General features: G+C 36.9%; 1 protein-coding gene across 1 annotated transcript; it reads left to right on the forward strand.

The window, feature by feature from the left end:
• Positions 1-4: 4 nt before the first annotated feature.
• LOC121380888 (zinc finger protein 532-like) lies at positions 5-22,945 on the forward strand. Its single transcript, XM_041509901.1, has 2 exons — positions 5-129; positions 15,453-22,945. The coding sequence occupies exon 2, from the start codon at positions 15,569-15,571 to the stop codon at positions 21,113-21,115; it is 5,547 nt and encodes a 1,848-aa protein (XP_041365835.1). The 5' UTR covers positions 5-129; positions 15,453-15,568; the 3' UTR covers positions 21,116-22,945.
• Positions 22,946-24,308: the final 1,363 nt, after the last annotated feature.

Genomic DNA, 24,308 nt, shown 5'->3' on the forward strand with positions numbered 1-24,308 from the left:
TGGGGTTTACTCCTTCCGTTTTTACGAGTTTCCGTTATCCGATTTTGTTAATTTATGAGAAACAAATAAAACGTCGCTGAACACGTATGCATGCACTGAGTCAAGTCACACGTGATGTGTGGTTAAAAGGTAATTACTATTTAACTAATTAAATATGCTGTTTTGGAGTTTTTTGGGAGAGGGCAGTATATAAGGCCATTTGGCCACTAACTTACTGTACATCATGTGTATTCCTGGGTAGCCAAATTGAGTTATTGATTTAAATTATGTTTAAGTCAGTTTGTTATTAATTTCAAATTTGTATCATCTAGTACAAATTTATGCGAGTAATATTTTGTTTTAATTAGTTCGAATATACTCAAGCAATAATTAATGAAAGTATTATTTTATTTTAATTAGTTCGAGTATACTCAAGCAATAATTATTGCGAGTATTATTTTATTTTAATTAGTTCGAGTATACTCAAGCAATAATTAATGCGAGTATTATTTTGTTATAATGCAGGGGTGCAGAAATGGAAAATATTTCCGATTTGGCTATAACGACATCTCAATGTAATGGCGAGAATGATACTTTTTTCTTCTTTTTTTTAAAGCTGTAACAGCATTTCAATGTAGGCCCACCGACTTCTAGCTAAATGCTAATACTTTTATCTCCGCTATATAGACATAAAAATAAAACAAAATAAAAAATGATTAATATAGCTGCATGTTGTTTTATTGAAGATATTGTTGTTCATGTAATGATACCATTTTAGCCATACATTTTTTTTTGGGGGTGGGGGGGGGGGGGAGAAGCGGGGAGGTTCCGTTTTAGCCAGATTGGGGTGCATGCTATTTCAGCCAACGCTACTAGTAGGTTCCGTTTTGTCCAATTTGGTTCCATTTTCATTTGTGGCTGTTTTGGTATGGTTCCGTTTTCACAATAGCCCATTTCCGGAATGTCGCGCTTGTGCAGTTCTGAACTCTGAAGTTGTCTATTAGCAATGCGGTGCACATATGACATCCTTCTGAACCCTTTGTTTGAATGGTTTGAAATTATTGCATGACTGATGCGGAGATGTGGATTCAATGCAAATAAATAAATAAAATTACAATGCAATTAATCAGAAAAAGATAGATCGCCCGTCGAACTGGTAGTTGCATTTTTTAACTCGTCCATCAGAACTTTTACTCGCATTTGGTTAGCGGGCAAGGACTTTCTGCACCCCTGTAATTAGTGTGAGTGTTTTCTAGTGCTCAATAAGTTCCTATATAGGCCAAGAAGTTCTTACCAGGAAAGGCGAGTGGCCATTTCGCACTGCCCTCAACTCTTGCCTGCATAAAAATGTTTGTGTGGCCAGCAACTTGATCACCTTACAATAGATTTTAATAAATTTTATTAAAAACTTAATGTGTTTGCTCACCCAGCACCATTTCCAGCTCACCATGATTTGGCTTGTGATGAAGAGTTATGTAGCAAATATTGATGAGCATCAAACTACAGGGTTTCTGTCAGAGGGAAAAACGGATATGGAGCCATACCCAAATTTGTTTGCAGACAACTTGTTTTTTTTAAGTTAATGTTTTGACAAAATTAATGACTCTTATTGTTACTGTATGATTTTCTTAACCATAACCCTACACCTAACCCATTTTCTTTCTGGAGATTTAGTTTTAGCCAATTTTCAGATAGGTAGAATATTTATTTAAAAATGAGTGAGAAGTGACTATAATTTTAAGTTTAATGGCCACTTTGTATAAAATTTAGCAATTGGCTAATTCGACAATAGGTAGAATGAGTTTTTATTCTGATTTTGCCAATGTTGTTTTGTTTTGTTTAACAACACCACTAGAGCACATTGATTTATTAATCATCGGCTATTGGATACATGTTAAACATTTTGTAATTTTGACATCTAGTCTTACTAGTGAAAAAAATGTAGCGGGTTTCCTCTGAAACCCGCTACATTTTTTTCATTAGTAGCAAGAGATCTTTTATATCCCACAGACAGGATAGCACATACCACAGCCTTTGATATACCAGATATGGTGCACTGGCTGAAGCGAGAAATAGCTCAATGGACCGACCGCACATCAAGCAATCGCTTTACCACTGGGCTATATCCCGTCCCTTGTCAATGTTTAGTCATTACTGTACTCACCGGCCTCGGTGGCGTCATGGTTAGGCCATCGGTCTACAGGCTGGTAGGTACTGGGTTCAGATCCCAGCTGAGGCATGGGATTTTTAATCCAGATACCGACTCCAAACCCTGAGTGAGTGTTCCGCAAGGCTCAATGGGTAGGTGTAAACCACTTGCATCGACCAGTGATCCATAACTGGTTCAACAAAGGCCATGGTTTGTGCTATCCTGCCTGTGGGAAGTGCAAATAAAAGATCCCTTGCTGCTAATCCGAAGAGTAGCTCATGTAGTGGCGACAGCAGGTTTCCTCTCAAAATCTGTGGTCCTTAACCATATGTCTGACGCCATATAACCGTAAATAAAATGTGTTGAGTTAAATAAAACATTTCTTTCTTTCATTACTGTACTCATGTTGCAATAATAATTATTAAAAATGGTAAGAGGATACCAATAACAAAAAAAGGTAACATTTGTACTCTCAGGAAAAAGTTCATAACTGATGTAGCATGGATAGTTATATATTAGATTCTAATGGTTCACATGTATATTTCAGGGGTGGATCCAGGATTTAGTAGGGGGGGGGGGGGGTGGTCGGCACAGAATTCTAAAAATGCTAATTTGGGTTTGTTGAAGGTAAATGAACCAAGCTCCCAAATCCAGATCTATAGTAGGGGGTTTGGAAGCATGCTGCTTCTCAGAAAATTTTGAAACAGATGCCCAGAGATTAATTTTTAGATCAATTTGTTGTTGTATATTGTGGGTGATGAATTTAAAAATACTGTACCAAAAAGTCATTAAAAAGGGTGCGAGGGAGAGGTCACAGGACACCTGAGACCCCCCCACTCTAGATCCACCAATTGATTAGGCATTGCTACACTGAGGTTGGATATGTTTTTGTTTTTTTGGTGTGTTTTTAACGACACCACTAGAGCACATTGATTTATTAATCATCGGCTATTGGATGTCAAACATGGTCACATTTTGACAGTCATAGAGAGGAAACCCAAAAGTTGGATATGGCTGAGTTGACCTAGCTAGCTAACACCAGTACCTTGTAGGTCACGATAACAGCAGATCTAGTACATAAACGGTGAAATATGTGTCAACCAAAGGTGTATCTGACTGACAGGTGTACCAGCTTACAGTAATATTAAAATACAGGTCACAATAAAATATGCAGAAGCAGATCCCAAATTGTTTCTAGGTAGTGGGTGCATACTTTAAGAAATGGCACCTATGCAGTACATGTGTATTTATAAATTGATGGAAATGTATTACATCAAATAATTTTGGTTTAGCCAATTTTCAGAAAGAAAAAAGAAAGATATGTTTTATTTAACGACACACTCAACCCATTTTATGGACGGTTATATGGCATCAGACATATGGTTAAGGACCACACAGATATTGAGAGAGGAAACCTGCTGTTGCCACTTCATGGGATCTTTTATATGCACCATCCCACGGACTGGATAGTACATTATATACTACATATTATAGTCTTTGATTCAATTTTTAGATACATGTATGTAGAGTATTTATGTTTAAAATATTACCAAATAGCTAAAGCACTAAATTTTATAAACCAAATAATGTAGCCACTAATTTGTATAAAAATTAGCAGTTGGCTAATTTGCCAGTGGGCAAGGTGAGCCCTGCAGTTTTGGTTTGATCTAATTAGTTTTCACTCGTGTGTCGATCCTCATGCAAAATAATATCCACGTGGGTGAAAAACTGCTTGCCTCGTTACATGCTATGGGAAAGTGCATATAAAAGATCCCTTGCTGCTAATGGAAAAATATAGCATGTTTCCTCTTTAGACTGTTTACAAGTCAGAAACACTACTAGAACATCAGCTATTGGATGTCAAATGTGTGACATCCAACAGCAGATGATTAATAAATAATTGTGTACTAATGGTTTCATTAGGGGTTGGTACATTGCCCGATGGTAAAGCCTGTTTGTTTCTTTTATTTAACGACACCACTAGAGCACATTGATTTATTAATCATCGGCTATTGGATGTAAAAAAACATGCACCTGATATGCGGTCGGTCTCAAGATTGGTCCCTGACTGTGTGTGTGTGTATATATATGTCAAAATTACTGAGCTGACAATAAAAAATTAATGTGCTGTAGTGGTATGTGTCAACAAACAAAGCAAACAAACAAACTTTTTAATGCATAGTGTCATTAAGAAAAACAAACTTTAATTTATAATGTTCTTGTTTAAAAAAAAATTAAATATTGAATTATTTTTTAAAATCTGAATAAATATTAGTCATTTTTGGCAACATAAAATATTTATTTTATTTGGACTGCTACATGTAAATACATAGAGCAGGAGCAGGAATTGATAGAGCAATTAACAACCGTCATCATCATGCTTAATTCCTTTGTGTGTTCTAAATAACATGTACCGGTATATATTTATGTGGCAGTTGTTTACTGCATGATGTCCTTTCCTTTTTGCTCTCTGGAAAGGAGATCTTTTGTGAGGCCAAGCTAGTAACCATGGTTACTGACCTACTTTCACCATGTAGAAGCACCCAGTGCAGCCAGTCCCAGTTAATATTCGTGGTTGGTGAAAGCAGCACAGTCTGTATAGATAATAATGAACAAGTTACCAACTCCATGCAGTCTTAGACGAGAACTCTCTGATGATTCATGCCAATTAACGACAGGCATTCTTAAAAGTTTTCTGATGGAAGCATGGTTAAAAATGTCCCTTATGAGTAATTACAAAATTAAGATTTGTTAAAAATGTAAATTACGTGTTTTAATGATAAATTAATTTATATTTATAGACTGGAAAGTAGCAAGGCCCTTGTTAGCACGGTTTTATCACGGCTATGTTTCTAGATTTTGCAAAAAGGTTCTGTTGTTTTCTCATTCCCAATTTTGGAGTAAAAAAATTCCAATACGAATATATATAATTCCCATTTTTATACGCCCATCTATGGGCCGTATTATGGTATGGAGTTGTCCGTCCTTATGTACGTCCGTCTGTTAACTTTTTCTTGGCCTAACCATATCTTGCATACACATGCATACAGGACCATCAAACCTCACATGTAGGAACAACTTGGGATGGCGGTGTGTCGCATACTATTACTAGGTCACTGTGACCTACTTTTTAAGGTCTACTGCACATATAACAGTAAATCCGTGTCCAGACTATATCTTGCATACAGATGCATACAGGATCATCAAACCTTACATGTAAAAACAACTTGGGATGGTGGTTGGTCCAAAACAAACTGTTCATCCATCCCATTGCAATTTCACATAATTACAGTTGAATCATACCCGTAACATATTCATTAATATAGATATGATTTTCCATCAAAATGGGTGTATCATGTACTTCACCAGTGTTTATTATTATTATATGATTTTTGTTTATTTGTTTTGTTTAATGACACCACTAGAGGACATTGATTTATTAATCATTGGCTATTGGATGTCAAACGTGGTAATTTTGACATATAGTCTTAGAAAGGAAACCTGCTATATTTTTCCATTAGTAGCAAAGGATATTTTATATGTACCATCTGACAGACAGGGTAGCACATACCACAGCCTTTAATATACCAGTCATGGTGCACTGGCTGGAATGTGAAATTGGGCCCACCAACGGGGATTGATCCCAGACAGACTGTACATCAAGCAAGCACTTTACCACTGGGCTATGTCCCACCTCAATTATATGCAGACGTATTTTGAAAACAATATGTAACACTTGACGTACACCCCTTCCCTCCTCCATAACATGTTGTAATGCAAAATAGATACATGTACATATATATAATATATTACTCTTTTACATTCTAACTTATCTTAATAAGATGTTTTTGAAATGACACTGAAAATTCCCTCTTCCTTTTGTAAAAAAAGATAAAGTTTGTTTTATTAATGACACCACTAGAGTATATTGATTAATTAATCATTGACTTATTGGATGTCAAACATTTAGTAATTCTGATATGTAGTCATCAGAGGAAACCCTCTACATTTGTCCTTATGCAACAAGGGATCTTTTATATTTATATATAACAGCCTTTGACCAGTTGTGGTGCACTGGGTGGAATGAGAAAACCCCCCAAATCATTTGAATGGATTCACCGAGGTAGTTTGATCCTGCGACACAAGCACCTCAAGTGAGCACTCAACCGACTGACCTAAATCCCACCCTTCCTTTTGTAAAAAGATGTTAAAATTCCCAAAGTGAAAGCCATGAATGGCTGTTAAGTCAAATTTGGTTTGTAGTAAGTAAGTTAGCACAAATTCACACAGTAACATTATGTTAATTAGCAGGGCTCGAATTTAAGAATTTATCTCCCACGGCAATTTTTAAAAGAATTGCCATTGGTGAAACGGCCCACCGACGGCAGTTTTGAGCCTGCCTATGGCTTTTTTTTTTTTAAAGTGACATTTGCAACAAATAAACATGACTGAAAGGTTATTTTGTTGTATGTAGACATTTCAAACGTGCAAATGTTAAATATTGGCAATTAATGTACACCAGGTGTATACATTTTACCATTGTTGAGGAGCTTTACTGACGGCACTTTAGGTGCCGTCGGTGATGCTCTCTATCTATGGCAATTTATATCTCAATGACGGCAATTGCCATTGGTGCCATTGTTAAGTTTGAGCCCTGAGTTAGTAATTACAAATTCACACAGTAACATTATGCATACCAGGACAGTACCAGCTGTTAATTTGCCCCATTACAAATGGATTCTATGATTAAAAAAAAGTTTAACGTATGTCTCAAACATTTTACAACAATTGATTATTTAATTTGTTAAATACTAATTAACTTAAAGTGCAGTGTAATTGATTCATTATACTCTTAAAAAAAACGAACAAACCATATTTTAGACTTCAGTTCATATATTGTACAGTACCATTTAATTATGTGAACCGGTATATTGCATGTACAGTATTTTTTTTATTAACTAGTTAGACTGTAATTAATTTAGATGCATTTTTAAAAATGAAATATACATGGCCATATAACTAGGCTAAACTAATGGGGGTAGGGGGTGGGCAGTAAGAAATGAGTCAGTGCAGGTCTTAATACACACAACTGGACAATAAATGCTTCTACAAGTAAGTGGGTGGGACGTAGCTCAGTGGTAAAGTGCTTGCTTGATGCATGTTTGGTTTTGGATCATTCCCCATTGGTGGGGCCATTGGGCTATTTCTCGTTCCAGCCAGTGCACCACAACTGGTATATCAAAGGCTGTGGTATTTGCTATCCTGTTTGTGGGATGGTGCATATAAAAGATCCCTTGTTACTAATGAAAAAATGTAGCGGGTTTCCTCTCTAAGACTATATGTCAAAATTACCAAATGTTTAACATCTAATAGCCGATGATGAATAAATCAGTGTGCTCTAGTGGTTTCGTTAAACAAAACAAACAGACTTTTTCTACAAGTAAATCAAAAGGGCTCTTTTAAAAATATATTTTGGGTATGAACTGCCCCCCCCCCCCCCCGCATCCCCCAAATTAGATACAGCCCTGATATTGCAAATTTTAAAATTATATTCATCTGTTCCCATAGACCTATAAAATATTATGTCTGGATGTAATAAATTTACTGTATAGCTTTCATGTTTAGCCTACCTCCCTTGGTGAGCTATATTTATCCACAAGAGGGCACTGTGTGGTGTGTCTGTGCGGTGTGCTTCCTGTATTATTAACAACACAAATATATACGGTATATGTATAAGAATCAGATGATTGCAAATATATCTGATAATGGAAATTACAGTGTAGGTACCATAGATAATTAATATATGATTATCGGTATGTCCATTTTATAATGAATATATATCTTGCAAAACTATGCATAAGGTTTTTTTATACATGTGTACAAACTTGTATTTTGTATATTATAAGTATATTGGCATGTTGACAAAATGTCAGTTACTGTTTGCACTGATAGATAACCTGATAACTGCAGACTTATAACATGACGTATGCATACCAGCTGATATACATGTATTGTATGGTAGCGATACATGCAGGAAACATTTAGTCAGTATATTTCGCTGTGATTCGCTATGCAATGGGGGATTTTTCATTTTGGTACCAGCTTCAACTCGAAGTGTGCACGCCATTAGGTTCATTGGGCAGGTGTAAGGCCACACACATATACTAAGTTTTACCCACTTCACAGGTGGGATTATGGGTGTGTCTTCCAAATGTTTGCTCCCAAATGGAGGATACCTGTCTATCCCGAGACAGCAACTAAGCATGGGGCATCATAGCTCTGTCAAGTAGTTCCATACTGAAAGGGAAATACTACAGCTTCACCATCTTATTGTTATCATCTGTATGTATATGTTTGTGATCTAATAAGGGTGGGATGTAGCTCAGTGGTAAAGCGTTCACTTGATGTGCGGTCGGTTTGGGATCCATCCCTGTCGGTGGGCCCATTGGGCTATATCAAAAGCTGTGGTATGTGCTGTCCTGCCTGTGGGATGGTTCATATAACAGATCCCTTGCTACTAATGGAACAATATAGCGGCTTCTCTAAGACTATATGTCAAAATGACCAAATATTTGACATCCAATAGCCGATGATTAATAAATCAGTGTGTTCTAGTGGTGTCGTTTTAAAAACAAAACAAATGTTTTTCTAATAAAAAATGTCAACATGTATGTCTGTCTGTGTTAAATGTTTGTGGTGTCTTTTTAAAAAAAAAAAAGATTTAGATCACTTCACCATTCTGAAGTATTAAATAATGATTGATGCTAAATTTTAAGATGATTATATCAACTGTCGATAAATATAATTTCCAAAACAAAATGTTTTCATACATGTACATATAAGTATGTAGCCTACCATAAACCAGATTTTAGTAAATCATTCCCAGGAATCACACGGCAAATAATTTAGTTTTAGCCAAGTTTCAGATATCTAAAGGTTTAAAAAAAAAACTATTAACAGGTGGCTAATTTAAACAAAATTGTATTGGCTAAATATTGTGGCCACTTTAATATAAATAAAGACTAACAGTTGGCTAATTTGGTTATGGGCAGGATGAGGTGTTCAGGTAGACGCACTTCTGAAACTGTATGGTACAAAACTATTGGACCATGGTTTCTGCATTTTATAGGCATACAGACATAGCCTAAAATATATGAGCTGAATTTACAATGGTTGTTTTTCTCCTTGCCTGTTACGGAAAACAGGTTTTATGAATTCGGTCCTATATGTTATATAAGAATTGTTATTAAATTTTTTCAGTTAATTTATTAATTAATGTATAAACTAATAAATTGTAACAAAATTGCTTAAAGCACATGTACTGTGGGGAGTTTATACTAAATTTGTTACTCTTACCGTACACCAATAAATAATAATAATAATAATAATAAAAATATAAATTAAGTACAAGAAAGAAAGAATTGTTTTGAATTTTTTTTACAATGAAATACTGGTACTGTTCTTGTCATATGGACCATTTTTTGTAATGACATCCAGTTTTTCACAATGTCCCCTCTAATGAGCAAAAAATAAATCCACTTGAGCTGAAACAGACAGTAACTACAGTGCTGGTTAAATCTTTGATATACATTTCAGAGATAATAAGCTTGGCAATATATCATGGGAACATCTTCAAGAGTATTTTATATACCATACAGTATACAACAAGAAAATCAAGCTTTGGGGCTGTTGAGGAGGAGGGGTGTGATCCTTAACCTAAAGATCCACATCATATTTTCAATCATTGTCAGCCTTCCTGCACTAAAATATGTAGCAGTAGATTGTATTATGAAGAGTTGTGTCCCTTAAGCACTCTTTTGTAATGTTGTCCACTTAAAAACATTTTGAGCTTCCTGTGGCAGTTTGCATATATAATTTACCTGTAGCAACTTTACTCATGTCTGTATACACATCATCATCATATGCTTGGAAGAATTAATACTTTGAGTATAATTTAGATGGCATTTAGTATGAATTAGCATAATACCGGTATACATTTATTAGTTTATATTTTACAGGTAAGCCTAACTTATTTGTAATGTTCAAGTCAATGATATATTTAATAATATTATTATTAATAAATTTATAATACAGCACTGCAGTTTTCAAATTCAGTTCACAAATCTTTAAAATAGATTACCGGTACTGTATTGTGTTTATGTTTTAAAACAAATTGTTTTCTCAAGATTACCACACCGGTAATTGACTTTATTTAATGAATATTTTTGTTTGAGCAATGTTAATTTTAGCTTAAATCTAAAGTCGAAAGATTATATTAAAATATAAGTGATTATAATACAAACATCTGAACCACATTGTTAACAAATATGATAAATTATTCTCCAACTTTTAATTACTGATAAATTTTACCCACATTTTGTCCAGACAGAAATCATGAAAAAACCATTACAATAATGCAAATTCCATATGTCACCCATCTCGACTTCGTTAAGATTGCATACAATGAAAAGCATGCAATTTTTCGCCATCTGCCATTTTACTTTTTTATGTAATACTCTCCAATGTTTGTGACGTAATTAATATGATGTCATCATGTTTGCTTTTATATCCTAACATGTTATGATGTTAGATTGACATGAGTTTGACCCACACACCCTTCATTTGTTAAGGTAGTTTTAGGGATAGGGTTAGGGTTAGTCTTTAGAGCCTTTGATATAGAGGGGTACGGGTTGAACTCTTTCCGTTAGATTTACATCATGTCCATTAAATTTGCCCCTCTTGTAGAGTATTACATAGAAAAGCATAATGGCAGCCTGCACAAAATTACATGCTTTTTACCCTATGTGATCTCAGTGAAGTCGATATAGGTGACATATAGTTGTCATCTAGTATGTGGAATCTGTGTCATTGTAATGGGTTTTTTCAAGATTTCTGTCTGGAGAAAATGTGTGAAATCTAACGGCAGTTAAAGGTAGGAGAGTAATTTATCATAGTTAACAATTTGGTTTGGACTTTAGTACCAATACTAATATTTTTGTCAAGTGACTGAAACATTTACAGCCATTTTATGTTAATTCTTTGACCCATAACATTCTTGCTGCATATTTGATATCGGTTTGCATAGTTTTATCAAAATATATACAGTGGAACCTTTAAAAACTGGATCATCTTGGAATCATAATATTTTACCAATTTAGCTAGAGAATTGGATTTTTACACTTATGGTTTCATTTTACACAAAACTACATAATGTTTAAATATTGCTACATGTATTTACTAATTATTGTGGCAAGACTTCTGCACGTTCCAGCATTCAGTTCATTCAGGCTTAGGTTTAGGGTTAGAGTTAGTGATAGTATTAGCATGCATGCTGGAACATTTGGAAGTCTTTCCATTTTGTAATTAATCTAAAGCTAATGAATTAATAACCTTTAAAATCCTTGTATTGATTGATTATATGCATTTACATACATTTACAAAGATACATGTAGTGAAAATTACATTCATGACTGTTAGATATTGTGCAGGTCAGGTCATAGGTTTTGATGTGTGTAATGTTAATTACGTGATTAAACACAATAAACAATTCTGTTTGATCCTGCTTTTATTCCTCTATATTGCTCTATATTCTTAATTACTCATCCTCCTACTTCCAGTTCCGGTTTCTCGAATGTTCTGCTTAATTTCCATCAAAATGTCAAAGGTTCAACCAGTCTGTAATATTCTGTTCAACCAATCGATAACTTTCTGATCCACTACATCGTGCACATTTAGAACAAGCTATTGTAGCACACACCTGTCATGAGCGCAGATGTCAATTTTCAGGACAGGAAATTCTGTGCCATGCATCTCAGTTTATAAAGCACTCGCTGAGGAGGCGGGATGTAGTCCAGTGGTAAAGCGTTCGCTTGATGTGTGGTCTGTCTGGGATCAATCCCCGTAGATGGGTCCATTGGGCTATTTCTCGCTCCAGCCAGGGTACCATGACTGGTACATCAAAGGCCGTGGTATGTGCTATCTTGTCTATGGGATGGTACATATAAAAGATCCCTTTCTGCTGATTGAAAAGAGTAACCTATGAAGTGGCCACAGCAGGTTTCTTCCCTCAATATCTGTGTGGTCCTTAACCATATGTCCGATACCATATAACCGTAAAATAAAATGTGTTGAAGGAAGGAAGGAAATGTTTTATTTAACGATGAACTCAACACATTTTATTTACGGTTATATGGCGTCAGAAAATGTGTTGAGTGCGTCGTTAAATAAAACATTTCCTTCCTTTGCCTGATGTGCAATGAAAGGCAGAATCGATTGCCCTTGATAGGACACATTTTGCTCAGTATCGCATCACAAGTATTAGAGATCGCTACACAATTTTAAATCATTTAACAACTTAGTTGCTAATCAATTTTCAATTGACTAGAAATATTGCTAATCAAGATTTTGAAAACAAAATGTTCCTGCTTGGAAGGACTGTTTCCCCCTCATTCAACCAGTGCTCTACAACTGGTACACCAAAGGCCATGGTATGTACTGTCCTGTTTATGGGAAAGTGCTACTTTATTAATAGGAGTAGCCTGCATTGTATGCAACAGGAACAGGTTTATTCTCTTTATCAAACAAGTGTTCAATTGACCATGTGGTGTTGTTAAAACAAATAGTCTTTTCTTCATCAAGTTCCCTCAGCATGATCCTTCGTTGTTTTTAATTAATACGTGAAATATGTTTCCATGGGAATCCAGTTTATTCAGCTTTGGTTCTGGCAGATAGATTCCACTGTATATGTAGTTTATGTGTAGTTATGTATTAAAATAATGCTCAGATGTTTGTTGTGTCACTTTTGTGAATTTATAAATACCAGTTTATGTAAAAAGAAGAAATGTTTTATTTAACGATGCACTCAACACATTTTCTTTATGGTTATATGGCATCGGACATATGGTTAATGACCACACAGATATTGAGGGAGGAAACCCGCTGTCGCCACTTCATGGGCTACTCTTTTCGATTAGCAGCAAGGGATCTTTTATATGCACCATCCCACAGACAGGGTAGTACATACCACGGCCTTTGATATACCAGTCGTGGTGCACTGGCTCAACGAAAAATAGCCCAATGGGCCCACTGACGGGAATCGATCCCACACCGACCGCGCATCGAGCGAGTGCTTTACCACTGGGCTACGTCCTGCCCACAGTTTAAATGCTGCAGATATGAATGAATTCTGTTTTATTCATTGTTATTTGCTTCTAGTTTGTACTTATCACATTGACATGTATCAGTTAAGTGTCTGTATCTGTGTGTCATTTATGTAGGGACACTATATTAGGTTGATTCTCCCATCCTGAAAAAAACCTAAATATTAAATAAAAATAATAATAAAAGAAAAAAAAGAAGATTTAGATTGTCAATTTATTTTTTTCTTTAAAAAGAAAATATATTCCCTCTAGCAGACCTTAGATTGTTTTTTTAATTCTGATAATTTGAAATTACATAGTTTACACTCGTGAACAAATTTCAACTGTAATTTTCCCTTTGGAATATAACCCTACTGACAATATTTCAAACAAGGGTCAAAACAGTGTAGAAAGGCATTTTATTAATTTAAGTTAATTTATATTTTAAAGGATGTCATTAGTTTTAATGGGTGGGAAAAAAATATATATACTCTGTCTAAAAAAAAAACGCATAGGTGATAGGGAAAGAATAAAAGTGTCTGATTTTACAAAATATAGTTTTTTGGTACAATGTTGCTGAATGACCATGTTTGTTAATGTTCCTGGAATGGGACAGCATGCCCAAATGCACCCCAAAACAAATTTAATGCATGTTGTGGCACGTTGTGTGACAATTGTAGGAAATCAGCGTGAAATGGTCAGATTTTGGCGAATGCACGTGAAACTTGGGGAAAAGATTGTAGTAGTGATGGGTATTTAAATCTGCAATGCTCACAATGATGCCTCATTTCCATTTCGATGTAGACAAGTTACAAGATGCCAAGACTAAGCCTGCCGAATCGAAACATTACAATAGGCCGCCTCCAGTTAGGTGAATTGCAGTCAGCAGTCTCACGCCACATGAACATCCATCAGAACACCATTTCATGTCTCTGGGACAGGTACCAGCAGTTTCAGTCGGCTGAATACCGGCCCAGACGTGGAAGACCTCGCATAACAACTGCAGCACAAGATCGCTACGTCCAGGTTTTGCACTTGCATCATCGAACTGCTACAGCAACGAACACTGCTGGACGCATATCTGGTTTGAGAAAGGGTGTCTGCACAAACCATTCGGAACTGACTTCGAGAAGCTGGTTTACTGGCTAGGAGACCATATGTTGGCCCCGTCCTGCGACATCAACATCGACTTTTACGTGTTCACTGGTGCACGAATGTACAGGGGTGGAAGTTGGGGAAACTGTCAGCGAGTATGGTTCAGCGACGAGTCATGTTTTCTTCTACAGCGAAGTGATGGACGACAACGTGTTTACAGATGCTGCAATGAACGTTTTGCCAACAACTGCATCACCCAAGTTGACATTCGGTGGAGGGAGTGTCATGATGTGGGGAGCCATCTCATACACTGGCAGAAGTAAACTTGTGTTCGTACAAGGCAAGCTGACAGCTGTACGCTACTGGGATGAAATTCTTCGCCGTCACATGCTTCCCATTTTGGATCAACAGAGAGAACTCTTTCAGCAGGACAATGCCAGGCCGCATACGGCACGTGTAACAATGGATTTCCTACAGAATGAGAACATTAATGTGCTGCCATGGCCATCAAGATCACCAGATCTCAACCCCATTGAACATCTATGGGACGAACTAGACAGATGTGTACGCCAGCGTGACCCGGAGCCTCAGATGCTTCTGCAACTGTCACATGCACTGTGGGAAGAATGGGCTAGGATTCCACATGCCCGGATTCAGAGACTTATTCAGTCTATGCCAAGGAGATGTCGTGCAGTGATTGCTGCTGCTGGTGGCCACACAAGGTACTGATTTCAGCACCCTCGTACGACGCTGTTTTGATGACGAAAATGCCTCCACTGCCGTCAGTCCATAGCAAGAACATTGTCACACACTCATGTCAAATTTGACAGTGATATGATAATAAATAACGAAATTATACCACTTTGTATTATTAAAGAGATAATTCCATGAATATTTCGCCTATGTGTTTCTTTTTTGACAGAGTATATATATTTTAAATTTACAGGTCATAAAATGATTTTAGTGGTCAATATAAAGACATTTTATCATTAATATTTTAATTTTTGGTATATACTACACAAGGTATGCATTTTAGAATTTTGTACTATATTACAACTATAATAACATATTGCATATTCTGTATTTTGCAGTGTGATGGTATAGGTGACAAAGTTGATCAAGGCTGATGCAAAAATTATACTGTAAGCTCTGCACACATAGGACTCCTGAAACAAGAGAATAAACTATGAGACTCATAGTTTGAAGTATGAAGGTTGATGAGAACATCATCAAACTCCAGGGTAATTCTTCTACTGAAGCAGATTGCACTACTGAAGAGCTGCATAACAAAATCAGTTTTCAGTTTGCAGAAAAAATGAAAACTTCAAGTTCCAATAATGGCTCACCTAATAATAATGCAGATGATGAGGAAAAGTCAAAAGCAGAGGCAAAAAATAGCAGCAGTGGTCCATTTGATGCAACCATTGAGAGTGAAGAATTGCATTTAGATTTTGAGATCTTTAACAGTGACAAAGATGACAGTATGGAAGAAATTCTAGAAATTACTCTGTCAGACTATGATGATACTGATGAGCAAGAGATGGATATTTGTAAAAAAGATGAACACAGTTATTCCTGTAATTCAAAAGATGTGGGTGCCTCATCACAAACAGTGTTGTCAACCAAGAGTTCTGAAACATGTGTTGAAAAGGTTGGGAATTCTGACCAAGCCTCAAGTAGATCCCAGAGTATTTCTGACAAAAATGTGGCTACTGATGCAGACGGCATGCAAATTGAAAGGCATCTTCTAATGAATTCAAAAGTGACTAGCAGACCTACATCACAAACATGTTTGTCAACCACTTGTTCTGAGACAGGTGTTGAAAAGGTTGGGAATTCTGACCAAGCCTCGAGTAGATCCCAGGGTCTTTCTGACGAAAATGTGGCTACAGATGCAGGTTGCATGCAGAATGAAAAGCATCTTGAAATGATGTCAAAAGTGACTAACAGACGTTCATTACAAACAAGCCTGTCACCCACAGATTCTGACCAAGTCTCAAGTAGTAGATCTGAGTGTATTTCTGACAAAAATATGGCTACAGATGCAGACGGCATGCAGAATGAAAGGCTTCTTCTAATGAACTCAATAGTGACTAGCAAATCTGATGATATTAATGATGAAATTGCACATAAAATCACATTTAAAACTCCTGACACTGAACAGAAATTGGAATCTGATGGTAGTTATATCATTGAAAAACAAGTTGTGGTGGATCAGGGCAAACCTGTGGAAAATACCTCTCTGTCATCAGGTTCTGGATCATCAGAACAGGTATCTGGAGAACACCAAGACTTAGAGATGTTGACTGATAGTTCAAAGTTTTCTTCGGTGGAGGTGAAGAAGGATCCATCGCCAGTTGGTTCTGCTACTGGGCAGCTAGATACATGTGCAAGTGATGTAGCAAAACATCTTTATACAGGTGCTGAAACCAGTGAGACCGTTCTTGATTCAGAACTGGAAGAAGCTACAGTAGTTCCATCAGTAGAAGTTCCGTCTACAGAAAATTATATTGTAAAAAGTGAACAAAACTGTTGTAAAATTATCAATTCAAAAAGCGATGAAAAGAGTGCAACATTAGTCATTTCAACAATCCCTCAAAACAGTGTGAAAATATGTGATTTGGAAAATGAACAAAATGATGCACCATTGATGGTTACAAATGAGCTAAATAGTGAAAATATTGAAATGTTTTCAAGTGAGAAAAATGACGAAACAGCGGTGCTTTCAACACATGAGGAAAACAAAGCAATGTACATTTCCAAATGTGAACAAGCCAGTGGAACAGTTAATGATTCAGAAAATCATACACCTAAATGTAATGTTTCACCCACTGAAACAAGTGTTAACACTGATCTTTCTCAGAACATGGTCAGTTCTTCAGTAAAAGAGCAAGAATTACAATTACCTGAGAAATCAACCCCATCTCTTTCTCTTTCAACCAGTCCAGCATTATCAAAAACCACTGAGAACCAAACTGAACCTACTTCAGTCAGTCTCTTAACATCAAAAACAGAAGATAACGCAGCTGCAACACCTTCAGTCAGTGCACTAACATCAAGTATAACAGAGAAACTAATTGAACCTCTTTCAGCCAGTGTGCTAACTTCAAAAACAACAGAAAAACAAATTGAACCTGTTCATACTGATAAACTTGAGAGTTCAATGAAGGAACAAGCAGCTAGTGTGCCCAAAATACACACTGAACAATCTGAAAGGTTAAGCTCTTTGTCTCAATGTGTTGAATTAAAAACAACTTCCAGTTTATCAAGCAGTGGAGCACCTCAACCTGAAGCCACTTCTGTTGCTTCTTCATTCACATCACTAAATCTGTTGAAAGATAAGACAAGCAAAGATCATTCCAGTAATACGGTGGAAACCATTCATGACATTTCCAAACATATTAAAAGTGAGCCTGTTGATAATGGGTATGAACAGTTGGTCCATAATTCAATTCAAAATCCTGATCTTAAGAATAAATCTCATTCTGTGTCTGCTCTACCATCATTTGTAGTTAAAAGTGAATCCTCTACTGTACTTTCAGATGGAGGAAAACATGCCTCTGTGGACCATAAAATTGTTACAAAAGCTTCAGCACCAATTCCAAAACAGAAAAGTCCCATGAAGGTGGTCAAATCCAGTCTGCCAGTTGTTTTGCCAGCAGCAGATTGTAAGCAAAAGGTTCCGTTTGCCATTGTAAATAGTGGTTACAATAGCTCTGGTGTCCCATGTTCCTATATTATTCCAATTAATACATCATTTGCATCTTCATCTCAGTTCCAGACACTTTTCAAATCTTCATCGAATGGAAAGGTCATGTTACAGAGGATTACTTTAAATAATGGACCTCAAAATGTTAAAAAGAAGGGACAGCAGTTGAAACCATCAACAAATGTTTCATCACACACAAGCAGTACACCAGCCTCTTTAAGACTAGCAATTCCTGTTAGTTGTGGAACCAAAGTCGCTACAAAAGGTCAATTTGGTGCAACTAGACCTGACACTGAAGGCATTTCTACACTGACACCGGCAATTTTAGAAAACATTAAAGAAACTTCTACAAATTCACTAGGTTACTTCAAAATAAAAAGTCTTGACATTTCAGGCATTTCTGAACTTGTCCAAAGAAAAAATCTTGAACAGATTTACAAAGCACCAGTAAAACCTTTGAAAGTGTTGTCCACGAAGATGACATACTTATGCACCGAGTGTGGAGATACATTTCTGTTGGAGTCCAGCCTCAAGGATCACTTTGCGAGGTGCAGCATGGTCGTTCAGTACTACTGCAAGGCATGTAAGGTGAAGCTGCTCTTCACCAACAAGTGCAGTCTACTGAAGCACCTGCGCTGCCACAGTGCAAGTCCAGATATGCTGACAAAAGCAGCTCTTCAGATCAAGGCCGACCACATTTCAGTGTTGTCCGTGTTCGAAGGTAATATGCCAAAAACGGAAAAGGCAGCTGTGAACAGTCATTACCACGTCGGACCCAAGGTGTTGAACATTGTAAAATCAAAGGGAGATGACCCATGTCCCGAGTGTGGTCATGTAAGTCATTTGAAGATTAGTCACCACTTTGGAAGTCTTGGGGTGATTTGCAACTTCAAGCACATGTGCAAACATTGCTCTATGTACCTGCCTACTGCTTGCTCCCTTAATGCTCACTATCGTGTTCACAGCTATGCATGGCCATTTGTTTGTCCAGAATGTGGAAAAACAGTCGGTGCCATCGATGACTTTAAGACTCACCTATCTGAGGAATGCTATCACTTCAGTCGAGTACCGATGTTTGTCTGTCCTGTTTGCAATGTTCTTGTATTCAAAGCATCCAGCCTGAAACAGCATTTTGTTTTGGAGCATAAAAACATTTTTTACAGTGAAAAAAGGTGCCAGGCAGTGTTTTCCACATATGAGCAATATTTAAACCATAAGCATACAGTCCATCCAGGAAGCAGTTGTTGCCCCAACATTCACTTCTACTGTCAGATTTGTAAGACAAGCCTGTTGCTTAAATTGCTTTTAAATCACATGAACTCGCACATAACTGTGATCAAGCAAAATATTCAGTTTGGATACCTCTGCATCACTTGCAGAGATGAAGAAAAGGTCTCCAGAATGTTCATTACAAGAAATGATCTGCAGAGGCATCAAGAAGTGCACAAAGGAGGTTGGAGCACGCGTTGTTCAGTGTGTTCCTTGTTATTCACATCGGCAGAACTCGAAGACCATATGACCAAGTGTCATGCATCCACTGACGAAAATGTCTGCAAGCATTGTACAATGCATGCTGATGATATGGAGACGCATTTGAAACACTGTGAAGCTAGGAATATTGCACTTATGTTTGAGGATACCATTGGTCCAGACTGTTCCAGGAAGCAACCGACATCTAACTCAAAAGAGTTCTTGTCCTTCCTGGATTCCCTGAACCAAAGTGGCTGCTTAGCAAGTCATGAAGTTCAGAAAGTTGAAAACGGAGTTGATTCGGCACAACTTGTGTGTAAATATTGCAAAGCAGATGGCTACCAATCGTTGGCAAATTTAGCAAGGCACATTTCTATACATGTGAAAGATGGTGTGCTCATTTGCAACAAATGTCAGAGAAGAAACTTTAAGTCAATTGGGGAGATGAAATCTCATCAGATTGTTTGTGGCCTTGACTTGAACTGCCTCGAGGAGATAAGTTCAGGTGAAGAGTTCTGCTGTGAGGACTGCGATAAATATTTCAGAGACAGTGTAGCGCTCCACAAACACATGAAGGAGGAACACGCCTTTTACCCTTGCCACTTGTGTGGTCTGACTTACAGTACAGACGATGATCGTGAACTACACATGAACACGGTCCATCGGGGCAAGAAGTCGGTTTCCCTCTCGTGTCACCTCTGTAGGGGCAAAAAAGGCAAGGGTAAGACATTTATGCGCCGAGAGTTCTATTACAATCACATGGAAACAGTTCATGGAATCGGCAAGTCAGCGGATGAAAGTAATGATTCAAAGAGGAAAAGTGAGTCATCAGAGTCCGGGTCTCCACTGAAGAGGTTAAAGGTGGACGAGGCTGACAAATTCTGCTGCGCAAAATGTGAATTTTCAACAGTCAAATCGGAGGAGTTCAGCGACCACATTGTTAAACACAAGAAAGACGATTCTTCAATTCAGTGCCCCAACTGTGGACTATGTTTCAGTGTTGTTCCTGCTCTGAAGCGCCACCTGTTGCTGGTACACAAGATCAAGGATGTGGATCAGTTCATCGCAGACAAGGAGCTGCAGGCACCTGAGGAGGAGGAAGATGTAGATTTGAGTTTCGTCTGTCCTCAAGGACCAGACACATGTGCTGATTCACAGAGCAATTGTCAAGATCCAGACCGAACTTCAGACAATCCCAGGGAATGTTGCGTCTGCAATAGGATATTTGAAACCGAAGCCGAGAAGAACTTCCACATGCGAACTCATGGCATGGCATTCATTTCTTCCAGACGCCGGCAGCGGCTACCAAAGAAGTCGCTGGATTCAGATGAAAGAGAAGTTGATGTTGTAAACTGTGATACAACAAGTGCACCAACAACTCCTGAAAAGTCTTCCATCACCGATACACGGGACAACAGTAAGCCATCACCCATTTCTGTTGCAAAGAGAGTGAAACTGTCTGAGACAAGTAAGATTCTGCAGCCATCAAATCAGCCTGTTGTTGCTGTTGAAAGGATTCAGACTCCTGATAAGGCGGTAGTTACTGCTGAAAAAACTCATAGAGAAAATGAGTAACTTGTGGATAAGAGTTACTTCTTGTAGCTACATGTGAATTAGTTAAGCCATCAATGCAAGTATAGAGAGAGTTACATAGTAACTGTTCGTTTAAAATTTGTCTTTGTATATTCTAGGATTTACCAAATTTATAGTACATCCAAATGCCTGGGAGTTCATAGCACCCTGACAAACATTGTTTTTTAGAAATAATTTTAGATTTGATTGACGCAAGAAAAAAAGTAGAAGCCTTTTGGAATAACAAAAAAATACTATTTTTATATGAAATTTAGAAAACAATCGACTCAGAAATAAATAACTTGTAGTAAATTCCATAGCATGAAAAAAGGCGTTCCCTGTGGGATGGACTATAAATTATTACACAGAGAATGTACCTTTTACTGGAATTTACCACTGGGATTATATGATGTGGAATGAACATGGTTAATCTCTTCTTCTTTCGTATGAAATGGTTGAACCATCACACTTGGATATTATAGGATTTACGAAATCCAGGGACTTGGAGCTTTAATCAGTATTCAGAGAATATTTGTAATATATAGATTGGCTGGGAGCTTCAATCAATAATCAGAGAATTTGCCTCTGGGGGGCGTACAGGATTTGGACTGAACATGGTTAATCTTTATTCAGTGGATTAAGCTGGTGAATTTTGCTTCCTGCCACTAACATTGCTTTGTGATGGATAAAAAAATTACGCTTACCAATACCATGACAATGTCTTCCCAATAAACATGTATAATATAAATTTTAAACCAGATGGGTTTTTTTTTAGCATATTTTAGGTAGAATTCTGGCATTTTTCTCATTTCTAATACATTTTTCTTTTTGACCAGCAGGCATTGAATTTTTATTATTATTTTTATTTTTTTTGGATTCCACTGGAATCAAAGCATGATGTAATATAGATATTTTAGGATTCCATCTCATAATTTTATGCTTGCAACCCGAAATCTGGCATTCGCAGAAACATGGAAACAAGCTAAATTTTGCAGCCTGACCACATACATGTGTATGCTGGTAATCAATCCATGGTTAATATTTATCAAAACATCTTGCTTAATTTATCAATTTTGACAAATCCTGTTTGTGAAGCAAAAAAAAAGAGTTGTACATTGTACATAGTACATATATACCTGGGTAGCTCAGTCAGTTTTACTTGATTGACTTGACAAACTGGTCTGAATTTAGGGAATAACCCAAATGTTTTTTTTATTATTTACTGATATACATGTAGATCAGTGGTTTAGTTTTAGTTTTATTTGCAATTTAGAAACCACCTGTTTTCGTTGGCAAATTCAGCTATTTATTCTTATTTTGTAATATCAAATTGTCATATTTTTAGTAAGAATATACACATATGTAAAAGAATAATATTAGTTTCATTCAGACTTTAAAATTATAAAATATTTAAATGGATTTCATACGTAATATGCTATACAATATGTATGCTAGAGAAGTTGTCTTATGACGTCATTATGAAACGGCCCTGTTCTTTACTTAACTTAGACTTAAATTTAGTAGAGATTCAAATAAATTTGTTTGTACAAATGTGTTGAATTAGAATAGAGGTAGGTTTTTTTTGTTTTTTGTTTTTTTTAAAGCTCGAATCTGAAGAATGGTACATGATGTAGGTCAGTGGTAAGAGTGCTTACCAGGGATGTTATAAGGCATAAGATCCATCGCCCTTCAGGATCTAATCCAGAGGTGAAAATGTAATTTAAAGTTTGTTTTGTTGAATGACACCACTAAAGCACATTGATTTATTAATCATCGGCTATTGGATGTCAAACATTTGGTCATTTTGATATGTAGTCTAGTCCATTAGTAGCAAGGGATCTTTTATATGCACCATCCCACAGACAGGAAAGTACATACATGTACCATGGCCTTTTATATACTAGTCGTGGTGCATTGGCTGGAATAAGAAATAGCCCAGTAGGCCCACTGACGGGGATCGATCCTAGACCGACTGCGCAATAAGTGAGCACTTACCACTGGGCTGTCTCACCGCTTCCAAAGTGAAAGGCTAAAAAGCGAAGCTCTCAAATGGAGCAAGATCAGTAGGATGTTTAGGGGAATGCTACCCAGACAGGTTTGCAGTAAAGATGCTTATAGAGACGTTTTCTGAGCAATCTAATGTTGTATATTGTGGATGATGAATTTTAAAAATGCTGAAAAACCTCATTAAAAACGACTTCGCCAAGAAAAGGGAACAAATTTGATAAAAATAGGTGATGTACTATTACTATTAACTTGATGCTTTGAAATGGATGAGATTAATGTCAATTCAGACTCATAGATGGGAATCTTTTGGATTCATCTTGAATTTTGAATTTTAGTGATGCCCAGTTTTTTTTCCCAGATGCATATTGCCCTCTGGCTGAAGTTTTATAAAGCTTAGTATTATTTGAATGGTATGACCAACAGGTGTCCTATTTAGCAATACATAATTTTTGCATTTTGGAAGTACCTTAATTCATTCAATTTGTGTAATTAATTCTTACAGAATAAAGAAATAATTTCATAAACACTTGCTTTTTTGTTTCTTCTTCCATCTGAACCTGAAAGAATTGTCCAATTAACCAGTCTACCCATTTATTTTAGCAGGACATAGCCATTGGGCCATTCTCGTTACAGCCAGTGCACCACAACTGGTATATCGAGGGCCGTGGTGTGTGTAGGATAGTGCATATAAAAGATACCTTGCTACTAATGGAGGAATGTAGCGGGTTTCCTCAGTTAAGGCTAAATATAAAAATTACCAAATGTTTGACATCCAATAGCCAATGATTAATAAATCAATGTGATCTACTTGTGTTGTTAAACAAAACAAACTAACTTTCCTCCCATGTATTCTATAGCACATCTTGAAAACCAAATGGCCATAAGGGTAGGATAGAGCTCGATGGAAGAGCACTCTCCTGAGGTATGATGGGTTTTTATCCCATTCCAACCACGGGGTTTCCTATTGACCAAGGGCAGGACGTAGCTCGGTGGTACAGCACTCGCCTGATCTAGGATCGATTTCCGTCGGTTGGCCCATTTCTCGTTTCAGCCAGTGCTCCACAACTGGTGGTGTAACAAAGGAAATGTTTTATTTAACAACACACTCAACACATTTTATTTACAGTTATATGGCATCTGACTTATGGTTGAGTGAGGACCACACAGATACCAAGAGGAAACCCGCTGT

The sequence above is a fragment of the Gigantopelta aegis genome, chromosome 2 (assembly GCF_016097555.1).
Source record: "Gigantopelta aegis isolate Gae_Host chromosome 2, Gae_host_genome, whole genome shotgun sequence".
NCBI lineage: Eukaryota > Metazoa > Mollusca > Gastropoda > Neomphalida > Peltospiridae > Gigantopelta > Gigantopelta aegis.